We start from the raw sequence: 15,689 nt of genomic DNA, 5'->3' as shown, positions 1-15,689 counted from the left end.
ATTTTCTCAAGATATATATCAATAATTGAACATTAAACTAAACGCTGCTGCAAAAATTCTGGAGTGTGCTAAATCATAACATAATCTTTCCATCCCAAAATAATTATCGTTTTAAATTTTTTTATACATATCAAGAAAAAAATAATTAAATAAAAGAAATAAAAATAATAATTTTATAAAATTAACCTAAAAAAATTAATATTACATTTCTTCTTATACAACAATTGATGTATAAGCGGAAACAAATAATTAATGTTACATTAAAATGAAAAATTAATTAATATCATATTAAAAAATTAAAATAATAATTATATTAAGATAATTTTTTCTCATACTATAATTAATCAATTATAATGAATCGGGATGAGTATAATAAAATGCGTTGCTTTCCTGATATGTTACGTGGTCGTCTGACTCCAAGCCGATTTCGTTAGGTTATATTTATTGGCGTAAGTAATGGTTATATTTAATGATATTATTTGTAATTCATGAAATATTTTTTCTACTAATAAGTATAACTTATATTATTAATAGTCTAATAAATATATTTACTTTTATAAAAAATAAGTAAACAACTATTAATAAATTTTACAATAAATTAAGAGTATAATAAAATTAGCAAATCATTTTAAAATGATAATATTTCTCATGATTAAGATATAAAATTGTTTTCAATGGTTCTTATATAAAATACTAAAGATTTATTAGGAGATTGATATTAACAAGAATACTTCAATGTCTGTTAACTAAAAAGCCCAAGACGCACAATACGCTGGTGGGCCTTGGACTTGGACCATGCCTCTATAAGAAAATTTATTTCCTACATTCTTACTCATGCACCTCTCATAAAAATTCAAAAAATCCATTCTAAAATGTAAATTTACATTCTCAAATGAATTTTTCGGAATGTAATATGGGATGCAATAGTGAGAGTACAATAAACAATTACCCTCTGCAAGGTCATTGTCTGTTCTCGGTGATTCTTTGACAATGACTTTAACAGAAGTTAGTCTATTTAAATACATTTTTGTATTACCCTTTGCTTTCTCCTTGTATCTAAAGGAGTATTTAACATGTTTATGAAAATTTATGTCTCAATGTGTTGTAACAAATGTTTTGTTATGCACGAAAAATATTCCCGAGACTAATCTCTTTTAAGCTGTAGATTCCTAAACTGAAATTCATTTATCCCAACAAAGCCTTTTCCTCATTTTCAGGGATTGAACGTTAGTTAACATAGACTCATGATGTAATAGATATGTTGATTGCATTTTATTGCGATTAAAAATTAAAAGTATAAGTTATAACTAGAATAGCATTTTTAGCAGTTCTTTTAGACGCTAATTTGGAAATACATTGAAACGGCATGAAAATGTAGAAAATAGCCTATAACAAATAAAAGGAAAAGGTGAAACAAACCTCTGACTAATAGCTCTAGCGAAGAAAAGGGGAAATTAATTACATTCAAAAAGAAAAAGTCAAAACTTCAAAAAAAAAAAAAGAACGAACTTTGCCTTGTCTGCGGTTGGCATCATATATCTATGTATTTGAATAAGTACTATTCCCAGGAACCTATTATATTTTCCAATTTTAGCATCACAAAACAGGAAGTAAACTAAATGAAAGTAGCATCTAAAGTAAACAACGGGAAGAAAAAGGATACGTAGGACGAAAACTTATCCCCTGTAGGTGGTTTCATCTACTGAGTATGGAGGTGGATAAGTTGGAGGAGCACCATTTCTGTAGTCGTATAGGCCATAGCTAGTCTGTCCTGAATAAGAACCACTAGACCGGTAACCAGACGGACCCAAATTGTCAACAGGAATAGAGTAGTGCTGTTGTGTTATTCCAGCCGGGCTTTGAGTGTGGGAAGTTCCATAGGTTGCTGCATAAGGATTAGCAGTTGCACCATTGTATATGGTTTGGCTGGGGTAGTTGAATGGAGCAGAAAATCTTGCACCAGGACTGGGTTGTAGAGAAGGTGCCAGGTTCCTGCGACTGAAAGATGATGAGTGTGCACTGTTAAATTTGGCTGATTTGGCTGGACGTGAAGAGCTGGATCCACTGCCTCGCTTGTTCTGAGGTTTACTTCTGGATGTTGAACCCTTTTTCTTTTCGGCCTTAGCTTTCTCCAGAAGGGTAGCTCGCTTCCTCAAATTATCAAGGTTAAATTCTGATTCAAGCTTGTGATCTTCTACACATTTGATTATAGCCTTAATGGAATTCAACTCCGAAGTGCTTGAATCATCCTAAAAAATGATAGAGACAGATTTAACAATGCAATCCATCAATGGCATACATTCTTTTTTATTTAACATAAACACACTAATGAAACTGAATTAGAATAGAAAGGTATTTATGCAGACCATAGTAGCATGATTGTTGTTTCCCTTTTTGAATATGGCACTAACATTCTTTTTGTAGTTCCGATGGTAGGACTTGAGTAGGTCGATTGGAGGAAATCTTTCAGTCAAACCAGATTCTGAAGAAAAATAAACAGCTTCTATCTCTTTGCCATTTTTAATTAGTTCATCTATAATATCTGCATAAATCATTTGCTTTAATTAGTCTATGCAAATAAGTATGCATTGGCCAAAAAAGAAGAATCACAATGAGAAGTGTAAAAGTATGACAATGAGTGTCAAATAAATCAAAAACAAGGTAAAATCTGTATAGGATAACACAACTGAATTTCTCTTAACATTTTTTTTTGGTCAGCATTTCTCTTAACATTTGATTTAGCCATTTAGGCTATGTCTTATGGTGACTTTATTACAGAGAAAAATTAACTCGTTAGACAGCTACACCTACATGTCTACAAGGGTAGGTGTAATGGGAAAATTGAGGAGGATTTTTGGAAGTATAGGAAATCAAGATATTTTGATGAAAGGTTGCAGAAAGGTAATAGCTAACATAGCAAGTAGGAGGCTCTGGCATGTTAACATTTACCAATGAGCAGATGCAACATTGAAAGAGAAAATCAGCAGGGTGGCACAAAGAAATGCTTATAAGTCAATAAAATCTATTTCGAAAGGAAAAGAAACAAGCAAACTCCTTGAAGAAAAATATTTAAATTTCAATCAGCTCCACTGTATTTTAAAATTTTGATGACCCAAAACCCCATAGCCCTGTTCTAAATTATGCTCTCCATACTAACTCTTGGTAATGTATCAGAATTCCCTTCCTCTTAAAAAACTGAAGAATATTTTTAAAAAAAAAATACCATACCAACATACTTAGGGATATGAAAATAAGCTAATACACAGGAATCACTTCCAAGTTTAAACTATGATTATGTGCAGAAAACCCAGGTATATTTGAGCTCCCAACAAGACTCCCTAAGCTCAGAAATGTAAGCAGAAAACCTGTAAACTCTCTACTCAAACCCTAAATGACTCAATTACTAATTTTTCTTAGCCCATTCCCACCATTTTCCACCTCCACTACCACCATCACAAAATCTTTTGGCAGTCACCCTTTCCTACTGATTTACTATAAGACTTTCCATTTTCCCAACCCATCACTACCATAAAATTCCAGCTTCCTTGCATTTTCGTCTATAAAATATTGAGTGATAATATTCAGACATGAAACACTCCATCAACACTAATTACTTGTCTGTATCTCTCTTCCTATTACATCATAAGTCATCTGTATACCTACATTTCAACGTAAATAGGCAAAGAAAAGACGAACCTATGATCTTGTCGCCGAATTGTAAGGAAGCAGCAAGCTTTGCCATGTCCCTTCTAGAAGCAAATTGCATAACGAAGTTCCTCAAATAGTCATCATCAAACCTAGACCTCAATCCGAAACACACGACCATCTGCAGAAACATGACGACTTCGGCAGCACCACTCTCTGATTCCCCATCCAAATGCTCCTTCCACGTTTCCACAACCGCAACGGCTCTCTCCACGATCTTTCTAGAATGTTCCCTTGACTCTGACGAAACCATCAGCGCCTGTATCACAAGCCCGCACGCCCACCTCTTATCCGTCACCCCGGACTTCGCCACCTTGCTCTTCAGAAACTCCTCCACTGCCTCTACCACCAGCCGCGCCGGGTCCACCGCTTCCTCCATCGCCGCCGCTATCTCCGCCCGCAGTGATGCCGACTCCTTCCGCTTCGACACCACGAACCGCAGCAGCGCCGCTGCGTCCATCTTCCTCCACAGGGATTTGAGCGTGGCGGAGAGGTCGGGGTCCGGGGGAGGCGTGGCGCGGAGGAGCTCTGCGAGCGCGGCCTCCCTCTGCTCCTTGATGCGGGCGGCGGCGGAGGACTCGCGCTCCGGGATGGAGGTCTCGCGGCGGTGGAGGGATTCGAGGGTTTCTTTGGAGAGGGAATCGAGAGATTGGAGCTTTGAATCGAGGGATTGGGATTTCTCGGCGACGGAGTGTTGGAGGGAGGAGAAGTGGGTGGAGAGGGTGGTGAAGAGGTCGGTGCATTTGGCGAGAATGGTTTTCTTCGCTTCGAGTTCGTCGAAGAATTGGTGGACCCTCGTCGCCATTGGAGAGTGCTAAGTCTCTTCTGAAACCGAAATCGAAAACCCTAATTTAATTAACCGTTAAGAGGAGGAAAAAATTGAGTAGCTTCAAGTTCCGGATTCACGTTGGGTTTGTCATACTACTGCAAGTGTGGAAGACTGGAAAGAATGGGTGAGCTTTTTCTTTTTCTATTTTTCTCTACCAAAAAGTAAAAATAAAATAATAAAAATTTTACATATTTGTTCAATAAATAATAAAATATTGTTAAAAAAATATAAATTTAATTATAATTTTGATTTCTTAGTCTTATAAATCCACGGTTTTAATCTCTAAAGTTTAATTAAGATATTTGATTTTTTTATTTTTAAAAATTAAGGATTTTGATTTATTCATTAATTTTCATTTTTTTCTTCTTAAAAATGTTGATTAGTGAAATTATTAACATAAATTTATTGTCTTGGACTCACAAGTCACAAACAACATCGCAGCGCTTGGAAACAACCCGAACACCATCATTGACGCGCCTATTTCACTCCCTCACCTTCGCAAGTCTGTAACAACGGCGTCATTGATGTTGCAATTTCGCACAAACCCAAGGACCTCTGCTCTCAAAAATATTAAAAACACACACAAAAACGCATAAACACAATAATGGGATTACAATGAAGAAAACCATTAGAACCCCCTCCCACGCAAAATATATATATATATATACAGACATAACTATGAGCATTTAGCATTGTAAAGAGATAGCAGCGTTTCAATTTAATTTCCTTAGCCTTGCCTTAAACTACCTTTTGTTTTCACAAGTACCATGGAAGGATCAGCAAACCGAACAGAGAAAGATCATCTGGTTCATCAAGTGCAGTCCCTTGATCGAAATTCTGAGAGTAAGTGTATTGATCATAAGGAACCTGAAAGGGTGATGCAGACTCAAAAAGCTTCTTCTTCTTCTTCTTCTCTTTCTTGAGCTTCATCCACAACAATTTCCACCTCAACTTGTTTGTTCCAATATTTGCTGCTAGCGAGTTTACATGCTCAATCTCATTGTAATTCTTTCCCAATTTTATTGTTCTCCTGCCAGAATTGCGCCAAAGTCACACGCCAAAGAGTGTAAATAAGCAAAGTGAGAAGGAGTGACAAAAACTTAAGAATATAAAAAAGCACTTGGTATTGAATTGGGTATTCTATTGGAACTTTTTTATTTTATTTTTTGGTTGCAATTTCATCAGATTTTTGGTTGATTGGAATTGTTCTTGATATCAATATGATTGTTTTGGTATAGTGCAAATGATTTTGCAACTTATTGGTTCATTTTGATATATTGAATTTCTATTGTGATATTTGTGATTATATTGGATTCTGAATTGCATTCCTTGTTGCATCAAAGATTGGTTGTGAAAAAATTAGAAGTTGTCACCATTTGCATTAGAAGCTTTCGTTACAGTTAGAATTTCAGATAGATAAGTTGCATTCTTAGGCATTATAGGCTATAAACTAAACAAAAACTCATCATTTTGATCAAACATTGAAAAAGAGACAATTTTAAAAATTACAAAAATTGTTTTGTTTAGTTCTCCTCTCTCTCTTAAGTACATATTACCCATTTTCATAACCACATTTTACATTAAGAATTTGGGTATTGTTTAAAGCCTTATAGGTTTGGGATAATTTTCAAAATAGGGTTCTAATAGAAATGGTAATTAAATGTGTGCCAATCACTGGATGTCCAATTTTGAATGGAGTAGTTTCCCCTATTTGTTTTGTCTTAGTCTTAGGTAATTTTGATTATATGTCTTAAATTGATGATGACTTTGGCATGATTAAGTTTGGAAAATGGGTTTTATATAAAAATTAACACGAAATATTTCTAAAGGATGAAGAAGACTAGAGTTGTCAAAAAGTACCAAGCGTGGTGCTATATTTTTGTTTCTTTTATTCTAAAATTTAAATTGAATTGATGGGGTGAAAAAAAAAGTGGGCCAATTTGGCCTGCCGAGCTGGGTTAGGCAACTTTGTTTTGATAGCCCCTACCATGAAAATGCTCATTAACTACTGATATTGTAAACATCAGTTGCTAACTTACTTAGCTATCAAATCAGCGACCAAAATAAATAATTGCAAAAGACCAATCTGCTAACCGTTAGAGACCAAAATAGAGTTCAATTGCTAAATTGATACCGAATATTTCAGTCGCTAATAAAATGGTCCGTTGCAGATTCACTTGCAGACTTAACTAAATTTACTTATTTACAAAATACTAAATTATTGTGTCAGTCTATAATCGGTCTCTGTTTTTATAGGTTAGCGACTGACTTTGTTGGTCACTAAATTCAGTGGCTATTTTACTTTTTTCCGGTTCGGTTTTGAGCTCTAATAAAAGTTTCGATTTCTGTAGAGTAACATATTACTCATTGGCTATTGTCAAATTTCCTCAAACAATTAATCAATTATCTAGAGAGGGTATTTTGTAACTTGATTGGAGTTGGAGTTATCGGTTATGACCGATTGAAAACCAGAGACTAAATTTTCCAAAAATATTTTTGCTCAATCCTCTTCCCTCTCGTTATATTACTTGTTTACGTATTGGCAAGTTTCTATCAAAATTATCTCTTGATTTAACGACTTATTTTTTCTATATAGTCACAAAAGCTTTTCCTTTTAATTTCTGTATTTAAAAGAAAAATAAAATAGATGTTCTTTAAATAGATAGAAATAAATAAAAGAGATAATTTTTTACTTGTTTAGAAAAGAAATGGGTAATTTTTTTATATATTAATTAAAATTAATTTAATTTAAAAAATGTAAACTTTTTTATGTTAGATTTAATTGAACTTTTAATCCCTTAGATATTAAAATTATCCAATTTACCACTATGTTTTATTTATTCTAATTGAGTTTCCTAGATATCATTAATATTGTACACTTTTAGTTTTTCAGATTTTAATTACGCCAATTAAATCTCTTATGTATGATAATTGTAGTTTATCTATTTAATAAATGAACACAATTCTATTTAATATATCCATCCAACGGAAGGACTAAAATTTCACAACTGTTTTTATTTTATCTTTTCTTCTTTTTTTTTATTTCGCTCAAAACATTTGTTATCTAAATAAAGTTCATTCCCATAAATAAATTTACTTGAAATGGTTCAGATCAATGGAGATAACTCATAATTCATAAAGAAAATGATGCAAGGACACATGTGTGTTTCTAAAGACATTAAAAGAAATAAAAAATAAAAGACAGAAAATTGTAAATGTAATAAATGACGGGAGTACAAAATAACAAAAAAATATAGATAAATAAATAGTGTCAATTAGTTCATGCATGTATCATCACACATGGATTGATGTTCTATTTTATCTCAGTTTTATCTTGTTTTCCTTTTTATCTTTCTCTTTATTTCCCAACATATGATTTATCACATTTATTGTTATTTTTTATATCTCTCTTGTTTATCCTTATAAATCAGAAAAATTAAAGAAGGAAGATGAAACTGACCAGAGGAATAATCTACTACCTCAGACAAAACAAGGAGGACGAAAATGCGTGAATAGAATTATGGATCATGCTACAAATTAAGTAAAATTTGAAACCTAGCTTGGATCCGCTTTTTAACCAAAACTGGGGCCGGGTAGGTAAATCACAGATCTAAATATCTGGGCGATATTAAGAAGAATTCTAAGGAGTACGTTATATGTCTGTAATTTAAGAGAATTTGAAAAACCTCTTAAATTCATACCAAAAAAAGAGAAAATCCTTTTTTTCAGATTAGTTATATGTTGGCATTTGATCGAGTGCGAGGAGACAAAAGAAATAGATGATTTGGAAAGATGAGAAAGACATGTGCAAAATACACAGACGATTGATCAGAACAAGTTAAATAGTGATTCGTGGCAATTTGGAGCTACACAACATTAATTAATTATTTATATGATCACTCATATAGAATTTAGCACATTGCAAATTCTGAAAGTACGTAGTTAATTATGGATAAACAAAATGAGTAACATAGACACGAACCAATGGAGAGAGAGGCATAAACGACGACAGGGTGGCTAATTGTTGTTGGAGCGTTTCATCCAAGAAGGTGGAGATGATGAAGCTGTGGCTGAGCGATGAAAACGGCACCGGAAGGAGCCTTCATGTGTCGTTGGAGAACAGAGGCACTGCCCTTTGGGCGACGACGTCGTTCCATTGCCACTGTCACTTTCCGGTATTACAGAAACACGGAGCTTGCTCATCTGAACCTGAGATTGGGAAGCCATGAGTGACGGCGGTGAAAACTGAAAAACTTACGAGGTCAAAAAATCTTAGAGCACAAACTTCGCTCATATACCAATTCAAGGGCCTTTTCTCGAGGTAACTTTTCTTTTAAAACACACACACACACACAGACACAGTATTAAATAGAAATCTCCTTCGAGATTAAAAAAATATTTATTCAACTTATAAAACCCCATTCCTTAAAATAAAAAGATTAACCAAATGCGCTATACTTTTTTTAATCTATGAAAAAAGAAAGTCATAATCAAAAAGTTTTTTACAGTTATGGTGTGGTATATTATTATTAAATATAATTAATTCTTTAAAAAAAATTAAGTAATTTTATATTTTTGCATAAGGAAAGTGTTAAAAAAATATAAATATTATTAAATATTTTAGAATACCATCTTTTGCTATTTGCTATCAAAACAGGGGAAGGACAAAAAAATTAACCTGGGATCCACGTGAAAGTCTTTTTCTGCTTAAGATAAAGAAAATAATCCTTTTTGAGCTTATCTATTTTTTTTTCTCTCTCCTGATAATTTTTTTTCCTCTCTCACGTGATGCGGGACTTATTTGTTTCTTCTCGTTGTATTTTAGGGGTTAAAAAAATATTATACTCCACATGGTTTCCCAATCGCAAGTCCAATCAAACATGAGTAAACAACTTATAAATATATTTATTTTTCTATATTTTTTTCCTTTTTCTCTTTTCATTATATTTAACTTATTTGGTATTAATTAATGCGGCTTCTAATAATAATAATAATAACTATAGTGAACGAATCGAGATATATTCAAAAACTCGTATATATCGAATTCGTGTTTGATTGGACTTATCTAAGAAAAATATTTTTATGTTTAAAAAAAATAATAAACGAAAATGACTCAACATGCACGTGCATGGATAATTCATCAATGGAGAAATAATGATAAATTTGTATGGGACAATTCACAGCTTGAAAAAGATCATGAAGGGCAAGCATACGTGGGAAAATTAAGATTTACTATGGTAGATTGCACACGTCGCAGACTCGCAGATGCTTTTTCCAAACTCAAGATCTACAAGTACTGTAGGGGACCATATAACTATTTGCTGAACACACACATTTGTAATATTAAATAAAAACAACAATTTTTTATGTAATATTTCCCCCTCATTTCCTTAGCCCATAATGAAAATCTCTTAAATACCACAATTTATAAGATATCTATCATAAACTTCGACATGATTTATTAAGAAAAAACTTACATTTATTTTTTGAAAGGAAGAAAATACTTACATATTCACCATTTATGAGAGGGGAGACACTATAAAAATATGACTAAATATCTTTTTCTTTTAATTTTATTTGTTCAATTTAGTTCTCTTATTATTAAAAGTTTAATTTAGACCTTTAATCTTAAAAATAATACAATGATGCCCTTCCCATCAACGCTATTTTTTTTATGCATCCCATTAACGCTATTTAAATTTATAATATATAGAGGTGTCTTATGTGGTATTTATGTTACTTTTTTTTTTTATTGTGTCACGTATACATGCAATTAATGTTGTTTCCGACAGTTGGACAAAATTGACAATGTTGCATCAATTTTAGAAATTAAGGGATTAAATTAATTTTTAATAATAAATGATCAAATTAAAATAATTAAATAAACAAACAAAATTAATTAATAATTTAGCCAAACAACTATATTCCTATCTCTCATTTTTTACATTGGGTGACAGGGAAGAAATAGAATAGATAAATATAGAGAAGACAAAAATAGATAAATTAAATCAAAATAATTGAGATATAAAGAAAATTCAAATGTGTTTGATTTAAGAGATATAAAAAATCCTTCGTTAGTGATTTTTTATTCACATGATTGATCATGAGAGCATGAAATATCTGTAATTGCATTTTTTTTTATAGTTTTGAACTGTTAGAAGAAAAAAAATCGTCACAAAATTTAAGACAAGCGTCCCGATTTTAATTTTCTTGCGGTTCAGTTCACCAATTTCCACTCAACTAGAAACAGTCTCACTTTTTTTATTTTTCACCTATTTTTTCTCCCTCTTTTCTATTTTTTCACCATTTCTACTCCATCAAACACAACATTGATAGAAAACTAAATTAAAAATTGATTTCTAATAAAAAAATGATGCGATATGTGATACTGTATATAATAATTTTTACTTAATTATATTTAAATTGTATATGTCTATAGTAAAAACACACTCTAAATTTAAAAAAAAAAAACTTTTTATAATAATTAAATATTTTTAATGAAAGGAGGAGAGGGAATCTTTTGAATTTTGTTATACATTTTTTAAAGAACAAATTGCAGAGTGGATAACTTTTTATTTATTTTTTATGCATTTTAGATGTTTTAAAGCAGCGCAATCAACGTCAAGTCCCAGAGTAGGGCCCTTGTTCTCATGGCAAAGTAGGTTATGAAATGAAAGTAGTGAAAGTAACAATCAAACAAACTTGATTTCATGTTTTGTTATTGCTTGATTTCATTTTGTAGGGATCACAGTAGGTATAGTTTGGTTTTCGACTATTTAAAACTAATTTTAATTTATCACAAGATAATTTTATTTAAAAATATTTAACTCGAAAATAAGTTTATAGTAAAATTTAGGCTTAAATAACTTTTTAACCTCCACAAAACATTTATTTTTTGTTTTGATATTAATTTTTTTCAAAAAAAATTATTCGTTGTTGTCAAACGTTGGGAGTCCATTGACAACAAATTGATAGAACAACTACATATATATTTTTTTTATAAATTATGTTTGTAAACTATCATTTATTTAAAATAGCGTTATAAGCTAATGAGTTAATATTTTTATTTTTTTATGATTGAGAAAATAAAGACAAAGAAAGAAAGAAAAAAAAAACTAGGAGCTCGTGGAAGAGAGTCCCATAATAACATGAACAAAGTAAACAACAAAAAGAGAACTATGGCACTGCTGCAAGATAGTTAAATCTAGCTTGTTGATAAGAGATTCCCCTTTAACGAGCCAATCTGCAGTTTTGCTACCTTCCGTATACACGTGCTGGAAGCTAAGTATTTTTTTAAAACTAAGTATTTAAAAATATTGAAACTCAAGTTATAATTTTTTTAAAGGTAGAACTAAATATATTAAAAAAAAAAGATAAAATGTTAATTTAAATAATGTAGTTGATATTAAAAGTACTAGAGAATATGTCTTATACGTGTTACAAGCATATTTGAATTTGGAAGATGATATATATATATATATATATATATATATATATATATATATATATATATATATATATATATGATGAGGAGAATATTTAAGTGAGAGTGAATGTGATGAAGGACGGGGAGAGTGAAACAATGATAGAGTTATACATTTATTACATTATTACATATATATTAAGAGTGAAATATTTAAGTGTTGTACAAATATATTAAACTATTTCATTGTTTTCAGTTCAAAAAATTTAATAATTTAATTCTTCTTCCCGAACATCTTTTATAGAAATCAATCATAATGAGACTCAAATGGACATTTTCCTTTTTTTTAAATGAAAATAAAATAAAAAGAGATAAATCTTTAAAATTTATATGACATTTTGTGAAATTTTTATTTTATTTTTTATTGAAATGATAACCATTATTCTCTATTTTTTCGTCTCTTTACCTGTAACCCAATATAACACCCATGTAAAAACCTATTCTAATTGTAAAAACCATTATTAAAAAAAAATTATGTTAGAAGGAAAATATCAATTTTTGTTAAAACATAAATATGTCATGCAAATAAACAAATAAAATTAGAAGAAAACATAAGAATAAATCTACAACAACAAAAGTTGAAGAATACGATCAAAACAAACACAAAGTGAAACATTTGAAAGTTACAATTTAATATGTTTGAAAGAGACATATTAATAATTTAAAAAAAAAAACTAAAACAAATTTTCTGTAAAATACAAAAACTAATGGATGATATGATCAAATTTTGAAGACTAAAAGTAAGATTTTAAAAAAAAAAAGTCTTCGTAAAATGAAAAGGACAAAAATATTAAATACAGTGTTGCTAATTTATAATCATAAAAGCTTAACTAGATATAAATTTGATTAAATTTAAAAGCTAACTCATGGACCTTAGCAAAATTTAAAATATAAGTCGTGGATAATTTCAAAGAAAAAGTTTTATACATATCAGCTTACTTACTAGTCCAACCAACAAACTACCAGTCGTGGACTATTGTTTTTCAGCCTTCAAGCTCTCCCTTTTCTCATTACTAACACATTTGCCTTCTCCTTGGCTTATCCTTTTAATCTTAGGAGCACTAAAGAAATTTTCTCTCTTTTTCCCCCCATAGATCATCTAAGCTATGGCGAGGACAGGAAACAAGAGTTTACAAGCAAAACTGGTAGGTATGTCTTCCCCACCTTTTTTTGATTTGATATGATGACGATCAGCTCCATTCAAAAAGTAGAAATAGCTCCTGTTTGACATATTATTAGGCCCTAAGCCAGAACAACATATCATATCACATATACTAGGACAGGACAAGCAAATAACTTGTATATATTGCTAATTTAAATTCAAGTTGTTTCTTACGTTAAACCAGTGTTGGATTCTAAGAAACTGTTGTGTCTGATTATGATCGTTTAATGCTTGATTCATCATTGAAAAATGTTCTGCTTTTTTTGTTTCAATCAGCTAGTGCAACAACTATCTGCATCCTTCAAGAAAATTTATACTTTTTTATTCAAAATCGTTTATACGTTTACAGAAGTACAATTCTTGTATATGATTAAAACCATACGTGTATTTTGACCAAGTAAGCTGTAAGCCTTTGGGTTGTGTGTATTGTCCACCCCTCTCTTTTGGGGGAACAAGTTACATATAAAACCATAACCATTCATGTAGAAAACAAGATTTTTAGTTATTCATTCAGTTAGCGACTATATTAATGACTTGCAGAGTGCTATTCAAGCTACATATAATATCCTTGCATGCTCCAAGTAAGATTTTTGCGAAGTCGTTGATTAGTTCTAGTTGAATTTTGCATAATAACGTGAGTGCTTCTTCAATCTGCCAAGTAAAATATTATGTATTTATGTCAATCCCCATCCTTTACTTTTCTGGCCAGTTACCCTATATAATTTGGTTGAGAGAAAGAAAGAAAACTTTTCAAATTTCAAAAGTTTTATTGTGTAGTTGAAGTGAAAATGAAGAAAAAGTAAAGATGAAAGAAAATTTCTAATTTTTTCTTTGGTTCAAATTTCAAATTTTTGTTCCCTCCCTCGTTTTCCTATGATAAAAAAGGACATACATTATGCATCATTAGCAGAAGAAAATATTCCAACGATGTTAAACATGATAAAGATCATGATCAGATCATCTATGATATCCCAGGTTCTTCTTGGGGACATGGGGGCAGGGAAAACAAGTTTGGTTCTTAGATTTGTCAAAGGTGAATTTTCCGAGTACCAGGATTCAACAATTGGAGCAGCATTCTTCACTCAGGTTTTGTCTTTAAATGAAGCGACAGTAAAATTTGATATATGGGACACAGCAGGGCAGGAACGATACCACAGTTTGGCTCCTATGTACTATCGAGGTGCTGCTGCTGCCATTGTTGTGTATGACATCACAAGCATGGTAATTAATTAATTATGTAGTTGAAATATTCTCAATATACTTAATAGAAGTATATCACTAATTCACGATTATTCTACTGTATTTATCCTTTAAAAGATTCAGTATTATGTTTTATTTAGATGTCTATTATTACATTTACAGTGAACATATCTGGCTGAATAAATAATTCATACTCTGGCACAGGATTCTTTTGTACGAGCAAAGAAGTGGGTTCGAGAAGTTCTAAGACAAGGTAACTGCCAAAATGTATATATCTTTTGAACAAACTTTAAAAGCTACTGTATTATTGAGCTTAATATAAATTGTCTGACGCTAGAATCTTGTAAACATGTGGCATATATCACGATCATAAATTCATTGGTAAGAGTAAGTTTTCAGACGAAAGTATTTATTTACATAAAAAAAATGTTCTCCCTCTTGATAGCCTTAATCCTACTCCTACCCTTGTCCCCCGCACATCATAAGTTACTACATCTAAAAATTGAGAACCAGATTTCTTTTCTGCATACTTAAAAAGTTGTGAACTTGGGCTAAGTTGACTTCTATGAATCATTCTGAAAAAGTTCATCACAACTTCATAAAACGGTACTAATTTGAGAATTCACTTCATCAAATTCAAGTTTGACAATGTTTTTGGTGGCTAACAAGGCTGATTTGGAAGCCGAGAGAAAAGTCAGATATGAGGTATTTCTAGTGAATTGTTCTCATGATTTGTTTCAGTACTCATCTTTTATGTGACGAACTTTGTAATTGAATTGATGGTTGCAGGAGGGCGAGGAATATGCCAAAGAAAATGGCTTGTCTTTTCTTGAAACTTCAGCAAAAACCGCACAAAACGTGAACGAGCTCTTCTATGAAATAGGTAAAATAATTTCCCATAAACCCTATAAAGTATTTTGGCCAATTGTGACAGTAATTGTTAAGATTGGTTAAATAGAAATTAAAAAAACATTTTGCAGCCAAGAGATTGGCGAAAGCAAATCCTTCACGTCAAAGTGGAATGAAGCTGCATAACAGAGCTGGAGAAACAAGAAGAGGATTCTTTTGTTGTACTTAATTATTGATGGCTTTCCTCACCTCACGTTTGACGTGTCCATTGTTTATGTCTATGTAAATGTAATTGCTCAGACAACAAGAACAAAGGCATGTTCGATCGGTGTACATTGTAAGATCTCACGCCCAAACTCTGTTTATCGCTTACATTACAACTCCTTTCTGTAAACACATTATTTACACCCACTTGCTGTTGGTCAAATTTTATTTTTATTTATTTTTTCGGCATGCAAATC

At 31.5% G+C, this 15,689-nt stretch overlaps 3 protein-coding genes across 7 annotated transcripts; 1 reads left to right on the top strand and 2 right to left on the bottom strand.

Moving 5' to 3' along the window:
* Positions 1 to 1,331: 1,331 nt before the first annotated feature.
* Positions 1,332 to 4,654, bottom strand: LOC100814061 (FRIGIDA-like protein 4a). Of its 2 annotated transcripts, none has more exons than XM_041017930.1 (3): positions 3,697 to 4,654; positions 2,412 to 2,542; positions 1,332 to 2,249 (listed from the first exon to the last, which is right to left on the bottom strand). In XM_041017930.1, exons 1-3 carry the CDS (start codon positions 4,508 to 4,510, stop codon positions 1,677 to 1,679), a joined length of 1,518 nt encoding a protein of 505 aa, XP_040873864.1. In that variant the 5' UTR covers positions 4,511 to 4,654; the 3' UTR covers positions 1,332 to 1,676. The 2 variants fall into 2 exon arrangements, with proteins under 2 accessions (XP_040873864.1, XP_003532490.1); XM_003532442.5 differs by having other exon boundaries at positions 2,367 to 2,542; positions 3,697 to 4,653.
* Positions 4,655 to 8,339: 3,685 nt separating this feature from the next.
* LOC100500563 (uncharacterized) lies at positions 8,340 to 8,782 on the bottom strand. Its single transcript, NM_001364606.1, has one exon. The coding sequence runs from the start codon at positions 8,759 to 8,761 to the stop codon at positions 8,552 to 8,554; it is 210 nt and encodes a 69-aa protein (NP_001351535.1). The 5' UTR covers positions 8,762 to 8,782; the 3' UTR covers positions 8,340 to 8,551.
* Positions 8,783 to 12,971: 4,189 nt separating this feature from the next.
* LOC100813519 (ras-related protein RHN1) lies at positions 12,972 to 15,679 on the top strand. Of its 4 annotated transcripts, none has more exons than XM_014778679.3 (6): positions 12,972 to 13,162; positions 14,155 to 14,400; positions 14,584 to 14,632; positions 15,011 to 15,084; positions 15,169 to 15,262; positions 15,360 to 15,679. In XM_014778679.3, the coding sequence occupies exons 1-6, from the start codon at positions 13,124 to 13,126 to the stop codon at positions 15,455 to 15,457; spliced, it is 600 nt and encodes a 199-aa protein (XP_014634165.1). In that variant the 5' UTR covers positions 12,972 to 13,123; the 3' UTR covers positions 15,458 to 15,679. The 4 variants fall into 4 exon arrangements, with proteins under 4 accessions (XP_014634165.1, XP_014634166.1, XP_014634164.1 ...); XM_014778680.3 differs by having other exon boundaries at positions 13,035 to 13,166; XM_014778678.3 differs by lacking the exon at positions 12,972 to 13,162 and having other exon boundaries at positions 13,264 to 14,400; positions 15,338 to 15,679.
* The last annotated feature ends 10 nt before the right edge of the window (positions 15,680 to 15,689 follow it).

The sequence above is a fragment of the Glycine max genome, chromosome 8, assembly GCF_000004515.6.
Source record: "Glycine max cultivar Williams 82 chromosome 8, Glycine_max_v4.0, whole genome shotgun sequence".
Lineage (NCBI taxonomy): Eukaryota > Viridiplantae > Streptophyta > Magnoliopsida > Fabales > Fabaceae > Glycine > Glycine max.
This window is presented reverse-complemented; position numbering and strand designations above follow the sequence as displayed.

Excerpts from the sequence above, each read along its gene's own strand:
- LOC100500563 (NM_001364606.1), bottom strand. The coding sequence starts at position 8,761 with ATGGCTTCCCAATCTCAGGTTCAGATGAGCAAGCTCCGTGTTTCTGTA.
- LOC100813519 (XM_014778678.3), top strand. The coding sequence starts at position 14,053 with ATGATAAAAAAGGACATACATTATGCATCATTAGCAGAAGAAAATATT. Across the intron at positions 14,401-14,583 it reads TGTATGACATCACAAGCATG|GATTCTTTTGTACGAGCAAA; the intron begins GTAATTAATTAA and ends ACTCTGGCACAG. Across the intron at positions 15,263-15,337 it reads CGAGCTCTTCTATGAAATAG|AAATTAAAAAAACATTTTGC; the intron begins GTAAAATAATTT and ends TTGGTTAAATAG.
- LOC100814061 (XM_003532442.5), bottom strand. The coding sequence starts at position 4,510 with ATGGCGACGAGGGTCCACCAATTCTTCGACGAACTCGAAGCGAAGAAA. Across the intron at positions 2,543-3,696 it reads ATTCGGCGACAAGATCATAG|ATATTATAGATGAACTAATT; the intron begins GTTCGTCTTTTC and ends TGATTTATGCAG. Across the intron at positions 2,250-2,366 it reads ACAACAATCATGCTACTATG|GATGATTCAAGCACTTCGGA; the intron begins GTCTGCATAAAT and ends ATCATTTTTTAG.